Genomic DNA, 22884 nt, shown 5'->3' on the forward strand with positions numbered 1-22884 from the left:
TTTTATTTTCAACAACGAACGGTTAAAACTACCAGTTTACGTAACTATCCGGTTTTACGGATATCCAGTTCGAAGGACCAAATTTTATGTACGCGAAATTAGCTTTTAAAACAGGTGTTCACCGTTTGGCTTTCCGATTGCTACTGACTTTATTCATACGCATACATTGCCCTTTGCGGGTTGCTATAATTCTAACGTCTATGGCCTATGCTTCAATCCTTAACAGTGCCGATTGTGCGATTTTTGAAAATTTTACAACAAAGTTAATTTATAGCAAAAAAAATTAATTTACAAGGTAGAAAATTGATCAAAAATATCTTCTCTGGTTATATAAAACATTTGTTTCTATGTGATAAATTAAATGCAGAGAAGAATATCGACTTTGTGACTTTAAAGTATAAACGAAATTGCACCAGTAGCAGGACACTAATTTTCCCGTTGGTCGAGAAAAATTTCTTCGAAAACTACCTGTTTCCGAATGTATAATACCAGGAGAGCATCCACGAAAGAGGTAGCACCTAGTACAGCAATTTTGGTCGAAAACCGCCGAAAAGTATGCAATGTTTAAACACTAACTTTCCCGTTGGTCGTGAAAAATTTCTTCGAAAACTACCAGTTTCCGAATTTAAAGTACCAGGAGAGCATGCACGGAGGAGGTAGCTCCTGGTACTGCGCCGTAAGGTATGCAATGTTTATACACTAGGTATGCGCCGTAAGGTATGCAATGTTTATACACTAACCTTGCAACCAAATTGCAATGCAAGTTTGGTGCATGCAAGAAACTTGCAGCAAGATGGCGCGCAAGATGGCGCCCAACTTCGTACTTGCATGCAACAAACTTGCATACAAGCTTGCATGCAAACTTGCATGCAAGTTCTTGCAAGCAAATTCTTGCATGCAAACTTGCATGCAAGTTTGTATGCAAGTTTGTATGCAAGTTTGCATGCAAGAAATTGCATACAAGAACTTGCATGCAAGAACTTGCATACAAGAACTTGCATGCAAGTTCTTGCATGCAAACTTGCATGCAAACTTGCATACAAACTTGCATGCAAGTTTGCATGCAAGAATTTGCTTGCAAGAACTTGCATGCAAGTTTGCATGCAAGCTTGCATGCAAGTTTGTTGCATGCAAGTACGAAGTTAGGCGCCATCTTGCGCGCCATCTTGCTGCAAGTTTCTTGCTTGCACCAAACTTGCATTGCAAGTTGGTTGCAAGGTTAGTGTATAAATATTGCATACCTGACGGCGCATTGCAAGTTGGTTGCAAAGTTAGTGTATAAACATTGCATACCTTTAGGCGGGCAAAATTACCAGGTGCTACCTCTTCCGTGGATGCTCTCCTGGTATTATACATTCAAAAACTGGTAGTTTTCGAAGAAATTTTTCACGACCAACGGGAAAGTTAGTGTTTAAATATTGCATACTTTTCGGCGGTTTTCGACCAAAATTGCTGTACAAGGTGCTACCTCTTCCGTGGTGCTTTTCTGGTATCGGCAATCTGAAAACAGCTGGTTTTGTATGGAATTTCGTACCAGCTAATGGCGATCCAAGTAGTGGCGTTATGGTTCTCCTTAGCGCATACAAACGTTTATATATAGAGACTAGCTTACTAGGCCCGTTTACAGGGCTACGCAACAGAACTCTGAGATGTACGCAAGGGAGCTTTCTTTCCGAGACTTTGCCGGTGTTGTTACATCATGTTTGAAGTACATCTCCCTAACACCGATAATGCCGTAGCAACATTATGGGCCCCCCTTGAAAAATTCCGCCCTGGGCCTCCAAGGGAATTGATCCTCCACTGTCAATAGCTTAGAGCATTTATAATATTCAAAAACTGAAAATATATTGCTTGTAACATGTAAAGTTTTTCAAAATGGGAAATAAGTATGAAAATGCTTCCGTCAAAAAAGAAAACAAACGATTTATGTTGCAGAACAGCTAATAGAAAATATATACACAAAATGTTAAATAATTCAATACACATGTAAAAGAAGATCAGGAAGGGGTAAAAATAATTCGTCTTGTAGAAGCATTTGCGGAGCAGAGAAGGTACCGAATTTGCCAGATAAAATCGTGAACCATCAAATAAAATCTATTTGTGAAACATGTTGCCGGTTTTGAGCCTCAGCCGTAGATCCGTTAATTATAATTCAAAATTAAGTACTTACATAATTAAATACCTTTGCGATTTATTAGCGATTATACGAAGACTTTCATTTTGTTAGATGTGTAATTTAAACCTAAAAAAAACAAAGATTTTGTAATTTCATATCCTTTCCCTTTATCATAAAAAACACATTAACAATGATGTGATCTACGAACGGTGAAACCTTTTTGCTTGCTACACTGTTCCTCTATTACTGCACGTGTGATGAAATTAAGCTCCATTTCAAAAATTCAAAGCTTACGCACGCGTTCCCCAGCGAGCACGAAATCGGAGGAAGAAAGCACACGTTTTTCACCGACCCGACAAAACCAAGCACACCCTTATAATTAGAAACATTAGATGCATTTATTTTCATTTAATCTCTCACCGGTAAGGCAAAAACTTCCAACCCCACACAACCGGCACCGGAAAGCCGAACAGCAAAGCATGTCCTGCTGGCTGTCGTTACGCCATTGAAGCTCCGGTTAATGTGCCGCTACGTGGAACATTTAGCTCATCTCTCCCACCGTTTTTGAGCGCCCGAGTGTTTAGCTCCACCAAACTCCCATTATTCTGACTCCCTTATTTTGCTTCTGTGTGAAACCTTCATAAAAAAACAGCCTGAAACCATGGTGAAAGTACTGGGGACGTTTAATATTTGGCCATGACATCCGATTGCCTGAGGGGAATTGTATTCGAAAAATGAAACAAAACGATCCAAAAAAAACATACAGCATCAGCATAAATTATAGCACAATGGGAGAAAGAGACAGAGCGCGCAAAAACGACCCCTTCTCAGGTCTGTTCACGCCCCAAAGCAAGCTTGCGTTTCCACTCACTCTGGAAGGCTGGAATATTTCGCAAAACTAATTACATTTGCTAATCCCCAGCAACGGTACCCGGTGCACGTTTGAAGATCAACGTAGCCTCAGTGAATGTGGATAAAATTTATCTGCCGAAAGTATGCCCCCCCCCCCCCCCCCCCCCAGCGATGACATCACATTTGGTGGCAGCATATGTTGAATGCCATTGCTTTCGATGCTTCAACCCAAAGGCCACATGGCCAACGTGGCTGCCGCTGGATGGACAAACAAATGCGGACTATCTCGAGGGTGAGAATTTTGAAGACTGAATAGCTTGACAGCCTGCCAGCAATGTGGGGAAGACATTGCTGTTGATTTCCGACGCCCATTTTATCGGCCACTGCATGGAATGTTGCTTTAATGGAGTCATACAATAATGCGATCATTCCAACTCCACTGTAAAAGCTCTGACTGCTGCAGGCCAGCAGTAGGAAGCAGTCTGTCGTCTTGTTGTCTAGACGAAAATTAAGAATTTTCAAACTGTTTAATTAAATATAATCAACTTCACTGTTCATAGTATAATGTTAGAAATAGTTATTCCCTGTCGTCATTTTTAGTAACAATAAAGTGTGATCAAACTTTACTGGAATAAAAGCTCAGGACAATCAATAAAATGCTCTCCGTGCAAGACGGCACAAACACACCGTTTACCTCGTTACTGGACACGTAAGCAGCGCATCAGATCGCATTGCATTAAAATGTTAGATCATCGTATCGTTTGCCGTAACACTTTGACTAATGTGCTGGTGCAACACTGCAGCTGCCCAGCAAATTCCTGGACATTCTTCAACCCTGCCCAAACATGCGAACCATTTCCATCCACCGGCCACCGGGTTAGGTGTCAGAAGAACGTGATGTGACATTAAATTATTGCACTCGTGCAACACCGTTGCACCAAGAGACACCCGCGTTGTCTCCGGTCCAGTTTGCAGAATGGACTATCATCATGACCCGTGTTTGACCCAGGACGAGACCTTCATGGGGTGTGCCATCATCATTTTGTACGCTGCACATGGACGGTCACGAAATTTTATTTATGTCACACCAAGCACACCGTGCTCCCGGGGCTACTCGAGGGGGGCGGATGTGCCCGAACCCGGACCCTGATCCACTTCCCTCCCGGCCGGCTGCCGAAAGCTGTCCGTATGCCGGAAATAATGCGCTTGATTGTGTGTTTTTAAAAGCCCGGCGCATGTCGGTCCATAAAAGAAACGAGCCCGCGGAGGATGGGCGAGATGGTAACAGGCGGCGGGCACAGGATATTGGGCCAAATGGTGTAAATGCCAACCAGCGTTGGCCTGTCGAAATGGCGCACACTGTAATGATGCTTTTATGATAGATTGTTATTCGAGCTGCCATTAATTTGGGAGGATTATATGTATACGAATGAAAGCAAAATAAAAACAGCACCGCTAGTGAGAACAACTGATGGTAATGCATTTTATAAATAGAAAACCATTGCACAGTGCAGCAGCGCGGTACTTGAGTGGGTCTAAAATGAGGTTAAACGATAGATAAAATAGCTGTTTACTTTCCGTAACTGGGTAATACGCAAAGCGACACATATTGGGATGCAATAGAGTGGTAAAGTAAAGTTGTTTATTTTCGAGGTTTGGTTTTGTTGTTTGCACATGCGAAAATAGTTCCACGAATCTGCTCCGCACAGCGCATCAAACATTGGAATATTTTCTTTTTATTGTATTCCATGCGACCGAACGTAGGAGGCGCCCTGTTGAAAATTTAATGACATGTCGGTATGAATATTTGATTTGTTTGTTTGCATTCCTCCATTTTATATGTATTTTACAGCGAAACGATCATATTCAAATGATGTACGGTACGGTTGAGTTTGAAGTAGTGCTGAATTTTCGTACCATCTATGTACATTTTATCTAACCTTAAAGTGTGCAGCTTCATCAACGATTCGCGAGCGAGCATCCAGCGCTTAAATCTATACAGCGCGGCAGCACAAACACTCCGAAATTCACAATACCATTCCACAAGCAGCACTTTCGTTTGACTCTGCCACCGGGACAAACGATACATTCTTACAGCCTCTTACACTCCAACCATTCGCCATTGTCTGTTGGGTGCGTTTCCCGCAAGCACTCAGCGTTCTTATCCTCCCGGCAAGCAGAAGCTCGCTGCGTATCAGTTACGTGGAGTAGGGAAAATATTTTCACAATTTTTGCATTTCACATGAGCTTACCGAAAGCTTCTCCCGAAAGAGTTAGGCAGAACGAAACGCCCGGAGCGGCGCTTTCCCGCTCCGCTTTAGAGCTACATTATTTATATCGTTTTGTTGCTTTCCCACTGACTTTAGGCGCTGCGTGTTCGCACCCACGCAACGAAAGCAACCGTGCGAACCGGCAAATGTATGTACAGCTGGCATTTCGGGTGCACTTGGCAGCCGGGGTAACGGTTCGGGCGGTACCGCTTAATGTGCGTACCATGCAACAGCACTTTCACTGTTTTGTTAGCCGCGAAGGCCAAACCACTTTCCGGGCCGTACCGCACCGGTGAAACGGATGTGGACGGTGTAAAATGTTTGGCCAGCAAAGAATAAAAGCCTCCTTTCTGACGCACGGTAAGGAGGTGAGCTTCGGAATGGTAAGATTTTGCTGGCTGGTAATCAATCTTGATTAGGGAAGGTGTATAGTGAACACGCTTTCGGCAACCATTTCGCAGGCTTGCAGCCCGGGTCGGGTTCTTGCGGAGCAGGTGTAAATGAGACCGTGCTAATCCGTTCCGTTTGCCGAGCGTAGGTTGAGCATAATTTGAGGCGAAACAAATAAATGATATGCATGTACCAGAGGAATGCTTGTAAAAAAAATATACTTGTCAGATATAATGACAGTGTGCGTTGTATTACAAGGGTTTGCAATGGTAAATATTGGAAGACGTTGATTTTATTACGCTGCAATGGCACAATTTGTTATTCGAGATTGTTCTGCTTTGGGTGTATTAAGTTTGTGTACGTGCTATACATACATACAATGTTACTGTTGCTGTTGCTTATTTGAAGTTCGGGAAGATGTTGAATGTTGCACGTAGCTGTTCATTTAAAGATACGACAATGATCCTCACTATTCAGATTAGATATAGAAACAAAAAAGGCGCGATTTAAAGATATTTGGGTTTTAGCTTCGTGGCGAGTATTTACTCGTTTTATTGCTAATTTATAATTACTTTTCGGTGGGCACACGCGGTGCGTAGTGGTTTCGATCGTAACGACGTGCTGGACGTTGGCAGGAGCAGAGAGCGAGATTAAGCTCGCCAACGCTTTTATATCCTGGTGCGAACGTGCACCACTAGCTGTCCTATTCTTATATTATCCCTTGCCCTGTCTCCTAATACCCAAGGATCTTTTCTCCTGTTACGTTTTGTTTGCGCCAGGTGGCGTCCTGGTCGCTACAGGGTCATCCAAAGCATCCCCTTACTGAGCTGATCCTTATCCAGACCAAGACCAGGCTACATTCACCAAATGGATCATGAAAATGAAATCGAACCGTAATGTATTTTTGGAGCATTGTTGCTATTAGTAGGTACCGCTGTCGTCTTGAAATATTAAATTTAGCTTGAAGATTAAAACAGTTAAAAATAGTGCATATATAGAGAAAGAGAGATCTTCGCTTAAAGGAAAATTGGTATTATTTAGCACGTTCTCAAGTTCCAATACTCACAAACGGTTTCGAAAAATGGAAGTTTGTCAAAATTGACGATAACCTTGTTGCCGAGGACCAGGCGACTGAGGACCATTGTACGTTTGGTGTGGAAAATAGCGTTCAACCTCTTGAAGAATTCCTTTCCAGGGAATCTCCTCAGGAATCTCTTCATCACTAGATCCTCAGAGCTATTTTCCAGAGGAAACCACGGACATTTGTCTAAAATATTTCATATGCTTGATCAACGAATCAACCTCTCTAGTGCTAGACTGACTGATGGAGTGTTCATATCATATGGATGACATTGAATCACCAAATTCTTAAAGCCTGTTTAAATTTTCCACATGAACAGAGGAGACGTTGGTGGCCAAAATTGACACGGAACGAAGGTGTTGGCGTGTACCGACAGAATAAATAGGACTTTTGATTGACAAACCATGTAGCTCAGTCGTAAGCAGTTTGGAGTTCTCTTGCAGATAAAAGAGTAATTAAGAGAGAGAATGAAACTTCTATAATATCGGGCCAATTTTACAGCATATCACACCCTCATGTGTACCGCATCCAATCTACCTCGACACCTCCAAACAAGTCTTATCCGATTACGTAGATAAATATGATTAGTAATGAATACTTGACCAGCTTCATTGTCAAACTGAACGCAAACATTCATAAACCCGTGTAATTTACTCAACGCACTTTAACGCGTCCATTTTTATAACAATGAACCAATACTTGATCCTTACACAGAAACACACCATAGCCCCCAACGTGCCGCAACTTTCCTTTGTTTGGGTGGTTAATGTTAACCGTACCTACCTTTCCGGGAGAGAGCGAAAAAAGAAAACAAAACACTCTCATCCACTCCACAAGTATCCCGCCGACAAAGTTGTACCACCACCCCGAAGATGACGTTTCCGAAACATCAAAAGGCGCTTTACTTGCGCTTTGCCAGCCTTAATCGCATTACCAACAATGTCGTGCCTTTGATAAGGGTTTTATGTCTTGGGTCGCTTCCGGCACCGGCTTTTTCACATGTGTGACAAGTAAACATGATTGGTATGCATATTTTAGCATATGTGCTCGTTAGCACAGCTGTACCAATAATCGGTAACGGAGCAGATGACCATCAGCCGTGTTCATAAGCGTAAGACTGGTACACGCAAAATGAGTGTAATAATTGTTTAACTCTCCCGTATCACCATTCGTACCAGCACTGTAACAACATGAATAATCCATTGGATGTGACATTGTATTATGATAATTAGTTGGTGTTGACAGTCTAACAACAACAAATCGAAGTGTTGGAACTGCAGCTTGGCGCTTAATAATGGAGACGCCTGGTACTTTGTTCATCAGTGTAAACGACCATGCACCTCCATCGTTGCCTAACCCACTGGGAATTGTGATATTTACGCACGATGCAACTTTTACTTTTTCTTTTGTCAGCGGCTTTAATCGATAAACGTGACGAACTAGAGAACTTCATTAAATGTAAGGGAAACAGATATATTTTATTTACACTCTATTTTGAATTTGTTCAAAAGCATAAAAACAATACATTCATTGTGTAACAATGCATAGGATGAAACAAACACAGCACGAAAGCCAACGTGTTCCCAGTTTGCTGTTACACCGCACACATTACAAATGTTGCAATACGTAAGGTAAATAAAATACGAAGCTATGCTTCATCGTCTGGCTAACTGTAATTTGAACTATTTGTGGTCGATTGTGGTTTTACTTTCAGTAAAAGGGGAGGAAAGGTTACGTTACAAATGTGCTACTTATTGCAAAAGTGATGTTTAATGCTGCTAGTTCAATATGTTCACATTCGGTATTGCTATTACGCGTGCCTCCACACACAAACGATGCTATAGAAGAAGAAAACAAAATTGGTTATCTTCGGACACTACATTTTTGCTAAAGCTGGTTCATCACATTTCTATAAGGCCAATATTTTCAAAACATCATCGTTTTACCTGTTTTAACACCCTCGATTTTTAGGATGCTTTGTCCTATTCGTTTAGGATTATATGTGCTCACCATTAGATTTAGCACAGCTGTTATAGCAACTTAAATTAAAGCTTCTTCATGCTGACATTTCAGTTGAACTGTACATTGGTGCTAGTACAGCAAACATCTAATTCTAAGCTTTGTTCCATGCAGAATGGCGCATCTAAATGACATGACAATTGAACCTTAAACAACCTCGGCATACACTTTATATAGCATAAACCTGGCTAACTTACAAATAGGTGTGGTGCCTCTCTCGGAGCAGTTCGCTGAAAATGAAATAAACTATACAATTTTCTTACAATCGAATTGCCTCAATTATAATTTATATTCTACATAGCACTGGTAGCATATTGTAGCATCCTAACACAAACTAGATAATGCAAAAAGCTATAAGCAAAATAAATGCTTAATTAAACGTAACGCCATTAGGGATCATTTTAAACGAGAAATCAATTAAAAATATTGCACAATCCAATATATAGTTAGCAGCGTGACAAAAATACCGCGCAAGAAGAGACATAAATTTGTTCTACCCACAAACAGACAGAAGTGCTTCGCTTAGTGCACCTTTAGGTCAAATATTTCACGCAACAGCGGTTCCACTTCCGACGGATTAACATTCAAATAGACGCTGATTATTTCGTCGTTCAAAAAGTGTAATTCCGATATCTTCTGCATCAGCTTCAGAAATACCGAGCGGGCCTCACAACCGGGATAGATACTTTCCAAGTAGCGACGTAGCAAATAGTAGTATGAATTCTGTAAAATGGAGTGAGAAACCAAATAAAAATTCATGTCTAATGAACACTATTTATCCAGTCGGCCCTTTATACATACCTGTTCTAGTTTGATCACATCCGAATGAATCGTTTTGGGACGATCCGGTGAAAACAGTGTGATGGCACACATGATTAATATGATGTTCTCGTCCGAGCGCCATTTCTTGTCGAACGTGCGTATGAACCGTTCGTGCTCCTGATACACATTACCCTTGGCAAGTTTGAGCACATCCGCCCGTATGTTGGACATTTCCTCCTGACTGTGAGGTATCTGCAAGCACATCCGAATGGAGTAAGTTAGTAGATTGGATTAGGAAACAGTCACACACCGTACCGCTTACCTTCCATGTCGCTCGATCACAGTCGTACTGCATAGCGGAACGGAGGATCATCATCTCCGTGCAGCCACCCTTCAGCAATGCTAGCTGATCCTCCTGGCACATATTCTTGAAGGCGCTGATCTTCTTCGACATCTTTATCAGGCGACGGATGGCAATGGCGGTTAGGTTGATCACCTTCAGTAACTGTGGATCTTGCTTCGTTTGATTGCTCTGCGTAATGCGATAAAATAGACAAAGTATCATGCCATTAATATGCGTTCAATGATAGCGATTACATCAGCACGCATGACTAATCATCGAACTTCCGTTCCGAACGTCTACGGTTACGAACTTGACAAACCATTCGTTATCGTACAAACGCGTGCTCGCGACCATCTTAATCTAAAGATACTTTGTCCAAAATGCAAACACACGTAACAAAAATACACAAAACAAATACAACAATCGATGGGACGGTTGGTGGAGTTTCAAGTACATTTTCGGTACACCGGGTGGAACAGGTGTGCTGCATTGATTATCGCTAATCAGTCGGTTGCCCTTCGTTATCGGCTGTTCGAACGGGCCACCGCCGGACATTCCGACACTCTATTGCCTGGTCCCATCGGCCGATACGGTCCATGTAACCAACTTTAATCTGCCCACGATTTGCTGGGTGATAAGTCAAATGGGGCAATAAAATCGTTGAGGCATCCAAATGGTGACGGGTTATAAAATATGGGTACGATTTGCAAAAAAATAATCTTCAGCCGAAAGTATGCAAAGGAATAGGTTAGCGACCAAAAGGAACTATCGCAAAAAGAAAAGAAAAGAATGTTGAATGTTGTAATTCCGAGCAATGCTAAAAATTTATTTAAAACACATTCACAAATCTATGGAGATACTTGAGCGGTAACCGACTATTCTACCATCATTGGAATTCGTTATCATCATCATACCACCAACTCACCTTTATCCGGCAGTCGTCCGAGATGAGCGACGCGAGATCATCGTCAACCGGTGCGTACAGTGCTTTATTGGCCACAATCAACTCATTCAGCTTGGCTCTTTCAGCATCATTTAGCTCGATGCTATTGCTACCGACCGTCGGATGATGGACGGTTGACTGCTGGCTCGTGCTCGTGCCAATCGGGCTACTGTTATATCCTTCGTACTCGAGCTTTATCGCTTGCATGAGGACCGATTCCAGCGTGTGTGGCATTACCGGTTTTGCTTCGATGTCTTGAAAGATGCCCAAATCATCCGTGGGTGGTACGATTATTGGTGGATCGTGACCAAACGTAGACGTCGCCGCAAACACTACATCTGCTATATCGCTCGAGCAGCTCGGTGAACCTGGCTGGATAGTGGCGCTCATTTGCAGCGGATGGTTGTGATGGTAATTATGGGAATGTACTAGCGAGGTGGTTGTGCTCGAAAGCAATGGGTCCAACATCGAGGTGTAGGGTGGCTCGTAGTTGGACGTCGATGAAGGAGAAGCGGCTGCACTGATCGTTCCGACTGGTTCCGTAACGATGGTCGGTTCTTGCATTATCGAGCGAATCATCTGATGCGGATCGTTTGCCGCCGAATCAATGTGAGGCGAACCCAACGGTACATCCGTATGGTGCATTTGTTGCTGAGTTGGCTGTTGTGTAGTTTGAAGCAGTTCTTGCTGTTCTTGTCGCTGTTGTTGCTGTTCGTCCTCATCCTTTTGGGATGTATCGGCCGCTTCTTTGATCGTTTTTACAATATCGGAATGGTTCATCATCTTGTTGATCATCTGCAGCGCTTCAGCTGGTGAGCTCATAAATTTGTTCATTACCTGAAGGGCATCTTCGGGTTGGTTCATAAGCTGCTGCATAAACTGTAGCACATCGGCAGGCGAGCTGACGATCTTTCCGATCAGCTGTAGCGCATCCGTCGGCGAACTCATGAACTGGGCGAACACGGTCAACGCATCCAGCGGAGAGTTCATGATCTTGCTAATGATCTGTAACGCATCGCCCGGTGCGGTAATGAAATGGCTTATCAGCTTCAGCGCATCACACTGCGAGTTGATTATCTTTGACATTATGAATACTGCATCCTTAGGGCTTTTCATCAGTGAAGCAATTGTTTGGCTGGCACGGGTAGGATAGTTGACGATCCGATTTACGATATCCTCCGCACTGGAATCGATCGTAACTGGAGGGAGCTTTTCGTCATTGCTTCCCGTACGTCCGTTCGATTGAAGCTGTACCGTTTCTGATGGTTTCGATCCACCACTAGATGATGATTGTAGTGAGGCAACAGCAGAGGAGAGTAGTTCAGCATCGGAGGAAAGTGAACTGTGCGGGTTGTACGCTGAAGAGCTGGGCGTATTGCTTAGTTCCGACGGAGAAGCAATTCGGCTATAATCATTCGACGTACCATTCGATAGCATCGATTGATTGGAGGAGTTGGAGGGAACATCATGGATCGTTGCCATCGGGAACATCGTCGTCGAACTACCCGTGCCACTCGTCTGCAGCACTTCGCTCGGTCCATACTCAGAGGACGAAGAATTGTTCCAACAATCTCCACCATCGAACGATTCTAGTGACTTTTCTCGCTTAATCTTGGTGGGTACACTGTTCCTGCCCGGGGTTGTTTCACGTTCGCTCGTCCCATTTCCCGTTTCCGATGCACTTCCATTGCTGAGCCTCTTTTTGGCACGATTCTGTTCGATTTTCTTACGCTTCAACACCTTGTCCTCCTCCGACATGATGTATTCCTTCTTCATACCGATCCGGAAACACTTTTCCAAACGGCACTTTTGGCAGAAGCGTCGCGTTACGACGGTTATGTCGCAATTTTCATTAAACGGACACGTAAAACCCTTCGTCGACAGTGCATTGCGGCGGAAAAATGCCTTACAGCTTTCGCAGGTTACCGCGTTGAAGTTGTAACCGAGCGCCTTGTCTCCGCAAACGCTGCAAATCTTGCTGATGGACCCGTTCGCTGCCATCGCTTCACCGTCTGGCACCGTGCCGTTAGCCATCGTAATCGTTGCCGTGGTCGTCATCCGGGACACACTCGTCGCACACTGCTCGCGTCAGGTATTTCGGAATTGCTGGCGAGGTGGGCTGAGGTTTATCTTACACTCGCGGCTTATCTTTCCGCTTGTCGCCTCGCCCGTTCGCTCCGGGCACGCCTGGATCGGTTATGGTGGTAGGTATTCGTTGTAGTCGCGTCGTACGGGAACTGTTTCGTGGTCCACGCACGTTCCATCGGGACTCGGGCTAGAGCGCTGTTCACAACAGCATCAAACCTTCGGCACACTATAGCTTCACCGATTCCTGAACTATCGCGGCAGCCAGAAATATCACTTATCAGCTGATCCAACGCACCATCGGTCGATAATTTCGTGCCTTCGTCGCAGATTACTCACTTACCTTGATGGCACTGACAGGTTCTGGGACGACTGGAATCACTGCAAACCGACCGCTAGGTACACTAAATAATGACAATTTTCGATCGAGGTAGATCGTAAAAATGGATTTAATTCAATTGAAAGCGCACTACCGTTTGCGTCGCGTAAATCCCGTACCACCGATCGCCTCTTGTTTATTTACTCTTCGCCAGCGACGTAAATAAATTGCGTACGGAATCTGCAGTCACGGAAAAATTGTTTCGAAACTGTCAGTGCGCGGTGTGACAGCTGTGCTGTGGTTGGCAGTTTATTCCGCTGTCAAACAGGAGCATTATTTTGTTTACAGTGGATTCAGCAACAGCACAGCACGCAGCAGGTCCAAAATGGTAAGTTTAGCAAGAGTTTTTGCTGCTTTTTCGCTTTTATATTCATTTATTTGTCTCTTGTGCCTTTCAGGCTCGAAATGCGGAAAAAGCGATGTAAGTTACAGGATTGAAGGGATGCTTTAAGCGAATTTAGGCTGTTTTATACGGTTTGTTTTTCTTGCAGGACAACACTGGCTCGGTGGCGGGCGGCAAAAGAAACGGAAACGGGAAAACAGGAACGCCGTCCGTACCTAGCGTCTGAATGTCGCGATTTGGGACAATGCGAAAAGTGGCGCTTGGAAATCATTCGAGAAATATCGAAAAAAGTAGCACAAATTCAAAATGGTATGCTTTATCGCTTTCTGTCCACATATTCCACAGGTTGTTAACGCGTCTTTCTGTTCGTTTTAGCCGGTTTGGGTGAATTTCGCATCCGTGATTTAAACGATGAAATTAACAAACTGCTCCGTGAGAAACGCCACTGGGAGAATCAGATATCCGATCTCGGAGGGCCACATTACCGGCGCTATGGGCCACGGATGTTCGATGCAGAGGGACGCGAAGTGCCCGGCAATCGCGGATACAAATATTTCGGTGCTGCCAAAGATCTTCCCGGGGTGCGAGAGCTGTTCGAGCAGGAACCACCACCACCACCCAAGAAAACTCGTGCCGAATTGATGAAAGACATCGATGCAGACTACTACGGCTATCGAGATGATGATGATGGTATCCTACTACCGCTGGAAGAAAAGGCTGAAAAGCTTGCGATTCAGCGTGCAGTGGAAGAGTGGAATAGTGCGAAAGGTACGCAAAAGTCAACAGAAAAAGAGGACGATGAGCCAGATATTTACGGATCAGATGCGTACATTACACGCGATCCGGAAAAGCAAACAAAGGAAGATCCGATGGGTTTGTTAGGTCCACGGTTTACAGCTCACGTGCCCGTCCCGAGCCAGAAGGACATTGAAGCTGCCTTGTTGAAGAAGCGAAAACAAGAACTAATGAAAAAGTACGGCATTGAGGAAGATGAATAAAGGAAGTAATGATAAGACAACAAAAGCAAATTATATCGTTTTATAAGAATTTATTATTACACATTCAGTAAACGTTTCAACACGGTTGCACTTTCTAACTCATTGCATAATGCGCGCACACACACGAGTATATGCGAATTCCTTTCCAGCACAAGAAAGGATATTGAATGATATTCACATCTCTCTGAGAGTAGCACACGCCCGCTAACCTCGGGTATGTTGCTGCAATACAAACGGGAAAGAAGCTCCATCTGTCCCTTGTTTCTTCTTCCCGGACTACTTGGCCTTGGCTAACTGATCACTTAAGCTTATCACTTGCTCGGTCAGGACACTGATTTGTTCCTCGTAGTTGAGCCGCGTGCGGGACTACAGTGAGTTAAGAGAAATATCGTTAGATAAGCGGTCCAAATTCTTTCGTAAACCTATCTTACCAATTCATCTTCGATGATGCGGTAGCGGCGTTCTTCCTCTCTATTGGCCTCTTCTCGTTCCTTTAGACGATTTTTTAAAACATCCAAATGGGTTTGCAGTCTTTGACACTGTGGAAAGAAGGTACACGTGGGACATTGTGGAACGTAAGACTAAATGAACTTGGTTTACTCACTTCAATGAAATGTGAAGCCAGTTTCGATTCTGCGCGACATTTGTCATGGAACAGATCTTCGATACTTTTCGTAAAACACGCGGTCAGCTTCTGTTCCCGTGTTTGTATCTCATTTTGCTGCTGATTGTCCTCCAGTGTTCTGTAACGTAATTCGTTCGATTTTAATGTACACGCTTTGGAAAAGGTTGCATGGTGCCCTTACCTATTAATGCCATCGGCTCCCTGACTAAAAATGTCCTCCTTTTGTTCAACCTTTGGCGCTATTCGAATGTGACTAGAGGTTTCTATTTTCAGCAGCTCATACTGGGCCCGCCAATGATTCAGCTCCTTTTCGAGAAACACCACCCGATCGTCCTGGCTGACGGCCGTCGTATTGTTGTTATTATTGGTACCATTGTTTTGCACCTGGGACGCACTGTTCGAGCTGGCGGTAAAGTGGTTGTAATGATTTTCAACATCGGTCGTAACGCTCAGTCCATCCTCACTTCCAATCTAAGGAGAAAGAAAAAGAAACCCCGAACCATCTTTGACACACATCGCAAAAGGACATCCGATCGATGGTTTACCGTGCTGGCTGCTTCGGAAACTTTAGATTCAAGCTCCGAATTCCTAACAGTCACCAGCTCGAGCTCTTTCCGCAGCTTTTGCTCAACAGTTGCCTGTTGCTGGAGTTCACGGTTCAGACTATCGATGCGATTTTGCAACTGTTTCACTTCGGCATTCTTGTCTTCAACACTGTTGGACAGCTGTGCATTTTCGAGAATTTTTTGCTGCAATTCTTCCGCAATCACGCCAGCCTCCGAACCCGGCACCACATTCAAGTCGTTGTTGGATGATTTCGTTTTAAGCGCTTTTCCGCCGGATCCTTTCTTTAGCTCATGTTCTAGATTTTCCTGCAATGCTGCAACCCGCCGCTCCAGCTGCTTATTACGGAACCCCAAACTGTCCACCTCCTGTTCCGACTTTCGGAGCGTAGCCTCTTTCAGGCGCAAAGATTCCCGTAGGGTTGAGTTTTTGTTTTGTTCATCGAGGACGGCCCGCTTCAGTACGCTTGCCTGGGCACGCAGCTGTTGTATACAAACCGGAACGATAATCAGATTAAATTAGTGTCGCAAGCGGCCCTTCACTGATAGCGGCTATCAAAACACGCCCCCAATGCTTTGTACCAGACGACCAGCTAGTAAAGCAAACCAATACTTACTTTTGAGTATTCGGTGGCTAGTTTCTGGTATTTGTTGGAGTTTTCTGCTTCCATTGTTTCCATCTAGACGGTTGGTTGCACTAGAATGGTAAGAATTAGGGGTATTTCTTTCTTCTGCACTGTACCACAACAGATTGAATCCGCGACATGCATCGGCTTTCGAAGCAATTGTGGAAAGATGAAAACCAGCTTTAGCTAGCGAATCATGGTGTTGCTGGTGATATTGCTAATCGTTCGAAATAAACACACGGGGCGCTTGTTCTACAGCAGTCGCACTAACAAACTTTCATTCCATTGTACGGAAATTAAGGAATATTTTTTCTCTTCTCGTACCCAGAGAGTGACAACGGCAGGGAAAACATTTCCAATCAGGCGCACACACACCCACACATATCTTTGTACACAACTTTGACAATCGGTTTGACAGCATGGTGAAATATTTCATGCCTAGTCAAAAATTTTACGAATAGTTGTGTACATTTTGCACAGAATATAATACTTTAGTAAGAACAATTTTGCAAAAATATTACGTCAATGAGATGTACACTATTGTTGCAAATTAATTGTTGAAAATAAATAATAACTTCCGAATTTCCGATGCTGAATACAGTTGGTGAAATATTTCACAGCCTGGCACATTTGACGTATGTGCTGAATGTCTGGGAGGTGATAGTGCAAAAGCAAGCAACATTTTGTGTGTGTGTGTATCCAAAAGGTGCATCTTGTTGGCGCAGCTCTAGCAATTTTCCGTCGAGGAAGGAAAGTGTCCTCCGCATAACGGGGTGTAGTGAATTCTTTGCGAACGTGTGTTGCGCCGTATGTTGTGTGGCTGGGTTTTTGATTGATTGTGTTTGGGTGCGTTGCCGTGCGTGCTAGCCTTTTCCCATACGTACCATATTCAGCCCAGTGCCTTCGACCGTAGCTCGACGGATTCCAAAACAAGTTGCGTTGCTGCAAACAATCTTTGTCATCGGGTGTCACCGCCAGTGCCAGGTGGGGCGGATACGCTAGCAGCAGGTGAACCGTATTGAGCAAATTGACCACAACGCTGCGGAGAAGAAGGTGATCAGTGCGACCAGCATAATACATAAGAAGAAAAGCGCTGCAAAATGTTAGCTCTTCTCAATCGCATCCTGGACTGGTTCAAAAGTCTCTTCTGGAAGGAGGAGATGGAGCTAACACTCGTCGGTTTGCAGTATTCCGGCAAGACAACCTTTGTCAACGTAATCGCCGTAAGTGTCTGGCTCTGGCTACTTTCCGATCCCCTATAACGTCCCGCACCGTTCGCCTTTTGTCTGCCAGCCGCTGCAAAGTTGATCCAAGCGCGTCCGCTGTGGGCAGTGAGTCGGATTGCTCATTGTACACACATACACAAGCTACAAGCATCTCCCGTTGCGCTGCTAGTCTGTTATCATCGTCGCGGATTAATATGTGCCGAACGAGATGATTCACAGTATGCCTTAACGCGCGGTATCAGCACAAAAGCGTACACCGTGAATTGTTGCTCGCTTTTGGCTGTTGCTTGGAAGCTCTCCCTTCGCCGAAAAGATGACACACTTTGGCCCGCTGCGGACGTCAGAGTCAATTATCGATTTATTTTTCCATGCTGGTGCACGCGCCGTTTCCTTCTGGATGAGTGGATGCTTTTCTCGATCCGGTGTCGAACGCGACCGCAATGATTGGGCCGCGGAATGCTGCTATTTAAGTAGCGACAATGTCATCGCATCCGGCCGCTCTAGAGACTTCGGAAAATATTTACCAACGTTAGAAAAGAAGGCGAAATGCGCAACGGGGGCGGCACAGAAGGATGGTGCGAAAAATGTTCATGAATAACACATTTCGGTGGCTGGAGATTATCTCGTACGTCGAACCCAGCAGCTTGCGCCGTTAGCAAATGTTCCAACCATGCCTTATCAGAGTACACTGAACGTGTCACGCTCATATGTTTATATCGCGGCAATGTACTCTATTGTTGCTGATTGCCTTTGTTTCATGTTTGTGTACTTCCCAGTCAGGACAGTTCTGTGAGGACATGATTCCAACCGTTGGCTTCAACATGCGGAAAGTAACGAAGGGAAACGTCACGATTAAGGTGTGGGATATCGGCGGCCAGCCACGTTTCCGGTCCATGTGGGAACGGTACTGCCGGGGTGTGAATGCAATCGTGTAAGTAATTTTTGCGTCGCCCGCGTTGTCAAGTGGGCCGTAATTTATCTTTTCATTTTCTGATTACTCTCTGCTTCGGTTTTAGGTACATGGTGGATGCAGCGGATTTGGATAAAATGGAAGCATCGCGCAATGAACTGCACTCGCTGCTCGATAAACCGCAGCTAGCCGGCATTCCTGTGTTAGTGCTTGGTAACAAGCGGGACATTCCCGGTGCACTGGAGGAGACTGGGCTGATCGATAGAATGTAAGTTTTTTTTTATTTGCAGCCTTATGATATTGAGGTATCCTATTTGACCTTTACACGCCAGAGCCGGAGCCAAGTCCCATCTAAGTTGGACCGCATTTAATCGTTACTTTACGCATATTAGGTCCCAGTTCCCCCCATTTTTACACCACTTTCTTCTTATCAACAATTGCAGGAATTTGTCTAGCATACAAGATCGGGAGATCTGTTGTTATAGTATTTCTTGCAAAGAAAAGGATAACATCGACATCACCCTGCAGTGGTTAATCGCCCACTCGAAGAGCCAAAGTCGTTAAACAGTGGTACTAGAATCAAAATAAGCTCTAAAGTGTATGTGCGTGCGTGTATGTGTGTATGTGCTGTTAGGCCAACCCTTGGGGTAAACTTCTGGGTCGTAACAATCTGCAAGAGGAACACACAAATCCAACCAACCAACAGAAAAATCTCATATTGTACACCGTCGAGGCGCCTGTCTCAACCGTTAACAGCTAATAGTAATATGCTGCAGATCGCAACAAAGGAATTACCAAATGGATTTGGGTGCAACGTGGTGGAGAGAAGATCAATCATTAGCAGCTATCTCGTGGGCTTAGTGTTCTGTGAGGTAAGCGTATGCAGTTTTGTTTTGGCATAGCACAGTTATGCTTTAAAGGCACTATGCTGGTGTAAAAATTAAAACAGTCCCTGCGGCGCAACGGATCCTATCCACGGATCCGTATTGCACTAGATTTGTATTATCGGTACAGATTGTGGTGATGTGAAGTACTGTAGTTCGCCATCGCCAGACGCCTAAAACTAGAAATCGTAGCAATTGCTCTCAACCATCACCAACACAAGAACAACGCGATTTTGCTAAGCTAACGAAAATCCACTAGAAAATCCCGACGCCTAGACAAAGACAAAACAAACAGAAAAGCGAAACTGCTGCGATAACACTGATTAGTCAGATAGTAGTGCCGGAACCAATTTAGCGCAGCATTGTTATCGTTAGGCTGTTGTGCGCCAATCGCACATTGTGATCGTCAGTGCAATGCAGAATTTGTCGCTACAAGCACAATAGAAGTGCAATGTATATTCAATCACAATGTGCTGATTCGCCATTTGCCGCGGTTGTTAACCGATATTCATGTTTGCTTCCGAATCAATGGGTTATTAGGCGAAAGGATAGGAGATCTATCGAGATATTCGAGATGATTTCCAAACCAAGAGTTTCACCGTGCTAGAACTAAGTGGAAAGTTACTGAAATGTTACATTGAATTAATTAGCAGCGTATGCCAGTTCTTTTTAATGCGAACTAGTAGCAGTTTCACCGTATGAATACCTACGCAAAGCAGTGAGACAAAAGCGTGAATGTAGAATGAGCGAATGATATTAGAGCGTAAGTGTAAGTGCGAATCGTAACGAATGAATGAATTTGTGTGAGCATCTGCTAGAGAAATATGTTTCATTTGAAAATAGATAAAACGAAACGCGATATATAAGCTAACCCAAATAATCGCAAAACAAAATTAATCTTACGTTTTCTGTTAAAACTGGGTTTGAAGCAATCAGAGTTAACCGAGTGGTGTTCAGTTTTGCACAGTTCTCGTCTGGTTCGAAGTGAACAAACAGGGAGTTATTTTGTTTCCATCTTTGAATTTTACTTCTAAGACTAGACGTAATTATTTCCATCCAATGCTTTCGATTATTGTTTTTCTTCTGAAATTTTATTTAATTTGTGTATTGTGCAACCGAACCATATTTTGAAATCGTGCCGAGGTCATGATTCATGATCCATGTAATTTTGTTTTCCATCTCTTGTGATTTGTATATGTATAATTTTGTTAACCTTTCAAATAGAATACATTATATTACCATGATGCTATACTATCTACCCAAAACAAGATACAACACAAACACGATTTCCCTGAGTTGTCGTGATAATGGCGAGTGTTGCGCAATCACCGTCACGAATAAAAATTCAGTACATAATTTAAAAAAAGTAATCTAAACTTGAAAAAGGAACAGTTAGATAGTAGCGATTTGAAATATGAAAAAAAGGAACAAACACTGGCTAAGACAAGAAAGAGAGATAGAGAAAGAAAGTGGTAAAGTGGCGTTCGTAACAACAAAAGCAAAAGTAAATCAACATTGCTGCGGGAAGGGGAAAAGTAGTAACTATCTTGATACCAATAATAACAACCAATAGAAGTTGAAGTGTATATATTGACAACCATAAAATTATAACGCAAATCATATATTAAAAAAGAATAAATCAAACAAAGAGGATAGCGATTTTTTTTTTGTATGGCAGAAAAATGGTGTCTACAATCCGAATGTCAAACAATCCATAGAGAACGATATATTGTTAGATTTGAGTTGAGCTCGTTGTTATTGGCTTTCGTTACTGTTTTCGGTTAATTACTTCGGTAAAATAACATATGACGACATTATGTACGATGTAGGTTCTTGCTGTACTTATACTTTATCATCGTATCATACCGCAGAGTGTCATCCATTTTACTAAATAACAATTCTTTTAAAGTTTGTTAAAAAGATAAAAATTTAAAAGCTGCTGTTTATATTTGGAACATTAGTTTTATTATTTTCGATTATAACCCATTGTGTACTATTAAACTATTAAGTTGTTCGAACGAATTGGGAGATTACATTCGCATTTTTCGTTCTAACAATGGCTCAAGTAAAACCTATCGCATTGTCATTTATCGACGCCAGAAGATTTTTTCTCCACGCCAAGTTGTCGTATCGGCTCGCTGATCGTTAGCTCCGGTAATGCCATAATCATCTTAATCTACCTTTTCGAGGATCATTCAGGTGCGAGCCAGTCAGCCGGTGATTGATAGACGATCGATGACGAGGCACATTTAATTGGATCGATTTTACGGCCGATTGTACGGATTTGATTAATAACAAATGTTTGATTTCGATTTAATGCCACTTCATCCTGGATGAGATTTGCTTGCCGCGGCTGGTGTCAGAACGCCGTGACGCTTGGCGCGATATGCTTTAATACGGAATAGGAAACGATCGTTTAATAACAGCGCGGTGAAAGTCGAACCCATGGTTTTTAAGCATAGACAAAACTGTGGCAAAGCGTTCCATTTTCTGCCAGTAATTGTGTGTCTGCCTCACTTATTTGCGTTGCTGTGCGGGAATGTAGTTTGGAATCGTCTATCGGAAATATTTAGAAGAAAAACATACGTCAATCATCGAAAAGCATTATGCTAGCAGTGTAAATGATGTGATGTTATGATGTTCGAGGTGAAACAATTTTCCTGAAGTAGTCGTGCGTTTGGATGTGCGAGTTGGAATGCTTTGTTTTGTGCGTTTAATTATGATAATCTATGGCTTAACAGAAATGACTCTTATACCAAATTTAATCAGCAACAACTCATTTCGTCCATCTTACCTTAACCATACCTTAAACCATTAATAGAGCTTGTTTTTCTCGTTCTTATTCGTGTAATATTTATTAGTTAGTCAAAATCTCAAATTGACAAACAATTTTCATTGAATGTCTGACGAACAAGAAAAAACATCATTAACGACATCCGTTTCTGCCACTGACTGGCTGTTTGATTTATAAATTACCAGCAAGATTAATGGCATTTGCCAGAATTTGTCGCTATCGAATTCCACGGTGTACAGCAGCCAAGCCAAAGTTGCACAAACGATCGTGCCATTCCAACGATGCAACGAACGAAATCCCACACCACGGCCAGGAAAAAAAAAGTGCTCGATCGATCAAACCACCGGGATATTGTCACCGTGCACGGGAAAAAGATACTCGCTCCCGGCGAAGAAACACCGAAGGCTTCAATATACTGTTGCCATCGGTTCACGCCAAAACGGTACAACGGTAATGAATTTCAATTATAGAAATTTGACAATCGTTTATTATGCACATTTTTTATCCCACATCCGATCGCGGCACCGTAAGGCGGGATCGCCGAAGATCGTCTTTCCTGCCCTTGCTGAGCTGCTGAAGAAGTCAAGATGCTCACACACAACAACAGCAACGAAACATAAGCGAATGAAAGGTGTAATAATAAGCGTAAAAAATCCAGCACCTGTATGCAGCAGT

At 43.3% G+C, this 22884-nt stretch overlaps 4 protein-coding genes across 4 annotated transcripts; 2 read left to right on the top strand and 2 right to left on the bottom strand.

The window, feature by feature from the left end:
- Positions 1-8208: 8208 nt before the first annotated feature.
- On the bottom strand, positions 8209-13113 carry LOC128309421 (nuclear hormone receptor HR96). Its single transcript, XM_053045802.1, has 4 exons — positions 10759-13113; positions 9813-10022; positions 9530-9742; positions 8209-9451 (listed from the first exon to the last, which is right to left on the bottom strand). Exons 1-4 carry the CDS (start codon positions 12832-12834, stop codon positions 9251-9253), a joined length of 2700 nt encoding a protein of 899 aa, XP_052901762.1. The 5' UTR covers positions 12835-13113; the 3' UTR covers positions 8209-9250.
- A 345-nt stretch (positions 13114-13458) lies between these two features.
- LOC128310335 (pre-mRNA-splicing factor ISY1 homolog) lies at positions 13459-14593 on the top strand. Its single transcript, XM_053046953.1, has 4 exons — positions 13459-13568; positions 13639-13661; positions 13732-13892; positions 13959-14593. Exons 1-4 carry the CDS (start codon positions 13566-13568, stop codon positions 14579-14581), a joined length of 810 nt encoding a protein of 269 aa, XP_052902913.1. The 5' UTR covers positions 13459-13565; the 3' UTR covers positions 14582-14593.
- Positions 14594-14624: 31 nt separating this feature from the next.
- LOC128310336 (myosin-13) lies at positions 14625-16744 on the bottom strand. The gene is made up of 6 exons (XM_053046954.1): positions 16387-16744; positions 15752-16252; positions 15388-15677; positions 15186-15324; positions 15013-15120; positions 14625-14947 (listed from the first exon to the last, which is right to left on the bottom strand). The coding sequence occupies exons 1-6, from the start codon at positions 16447-16449 to the stop codon at positions 14858-14860; spliced, it is 1191 nt and encodes a 396-aa protein (XP_052902914.1). The 5' UTR covers positions 16450-16744; the 3' UTR covers positions 14625-14857.
- Positions 16745-17121: 377 nt separating this feature from the next.
- LOC128309510 (ADP-ribosylation factor-like protein 8) lies at positions 17122-21058 on the top strand. The gene is made up of 4 exons (XM_053045918.1): positions 17122-17618; positions 18398-18552; positions 18638-18799; positions 18975-21058. Exons 1-4 carry the CDS (start codon positions 17496-17498, stop codon positions 19093-19095), a joined length of 561 nt encoding a protein of 186 aa, XP_052901878.1. The 5' UTR covers positions 17122-17495; the 3' UTR covers positions 19096-21058.
- The last annotated feature ends 1826 nt before the right edge of the window (positions 21059-22884 follow it).

This window comes from Anopheles moucheti, chromosome 2 (assembly GCF_943734755.1).
Source record: "Anopheles moucheti chromosome 2, idAnoMoucSN_F20_07, whole genome shotgun sequence".
Lineage (NCBI taxonomy): Eukaryota > Metazoa > Arthropoda > Insecta > Diptera > Culicidae > Anopheles > Anopheles moucheti.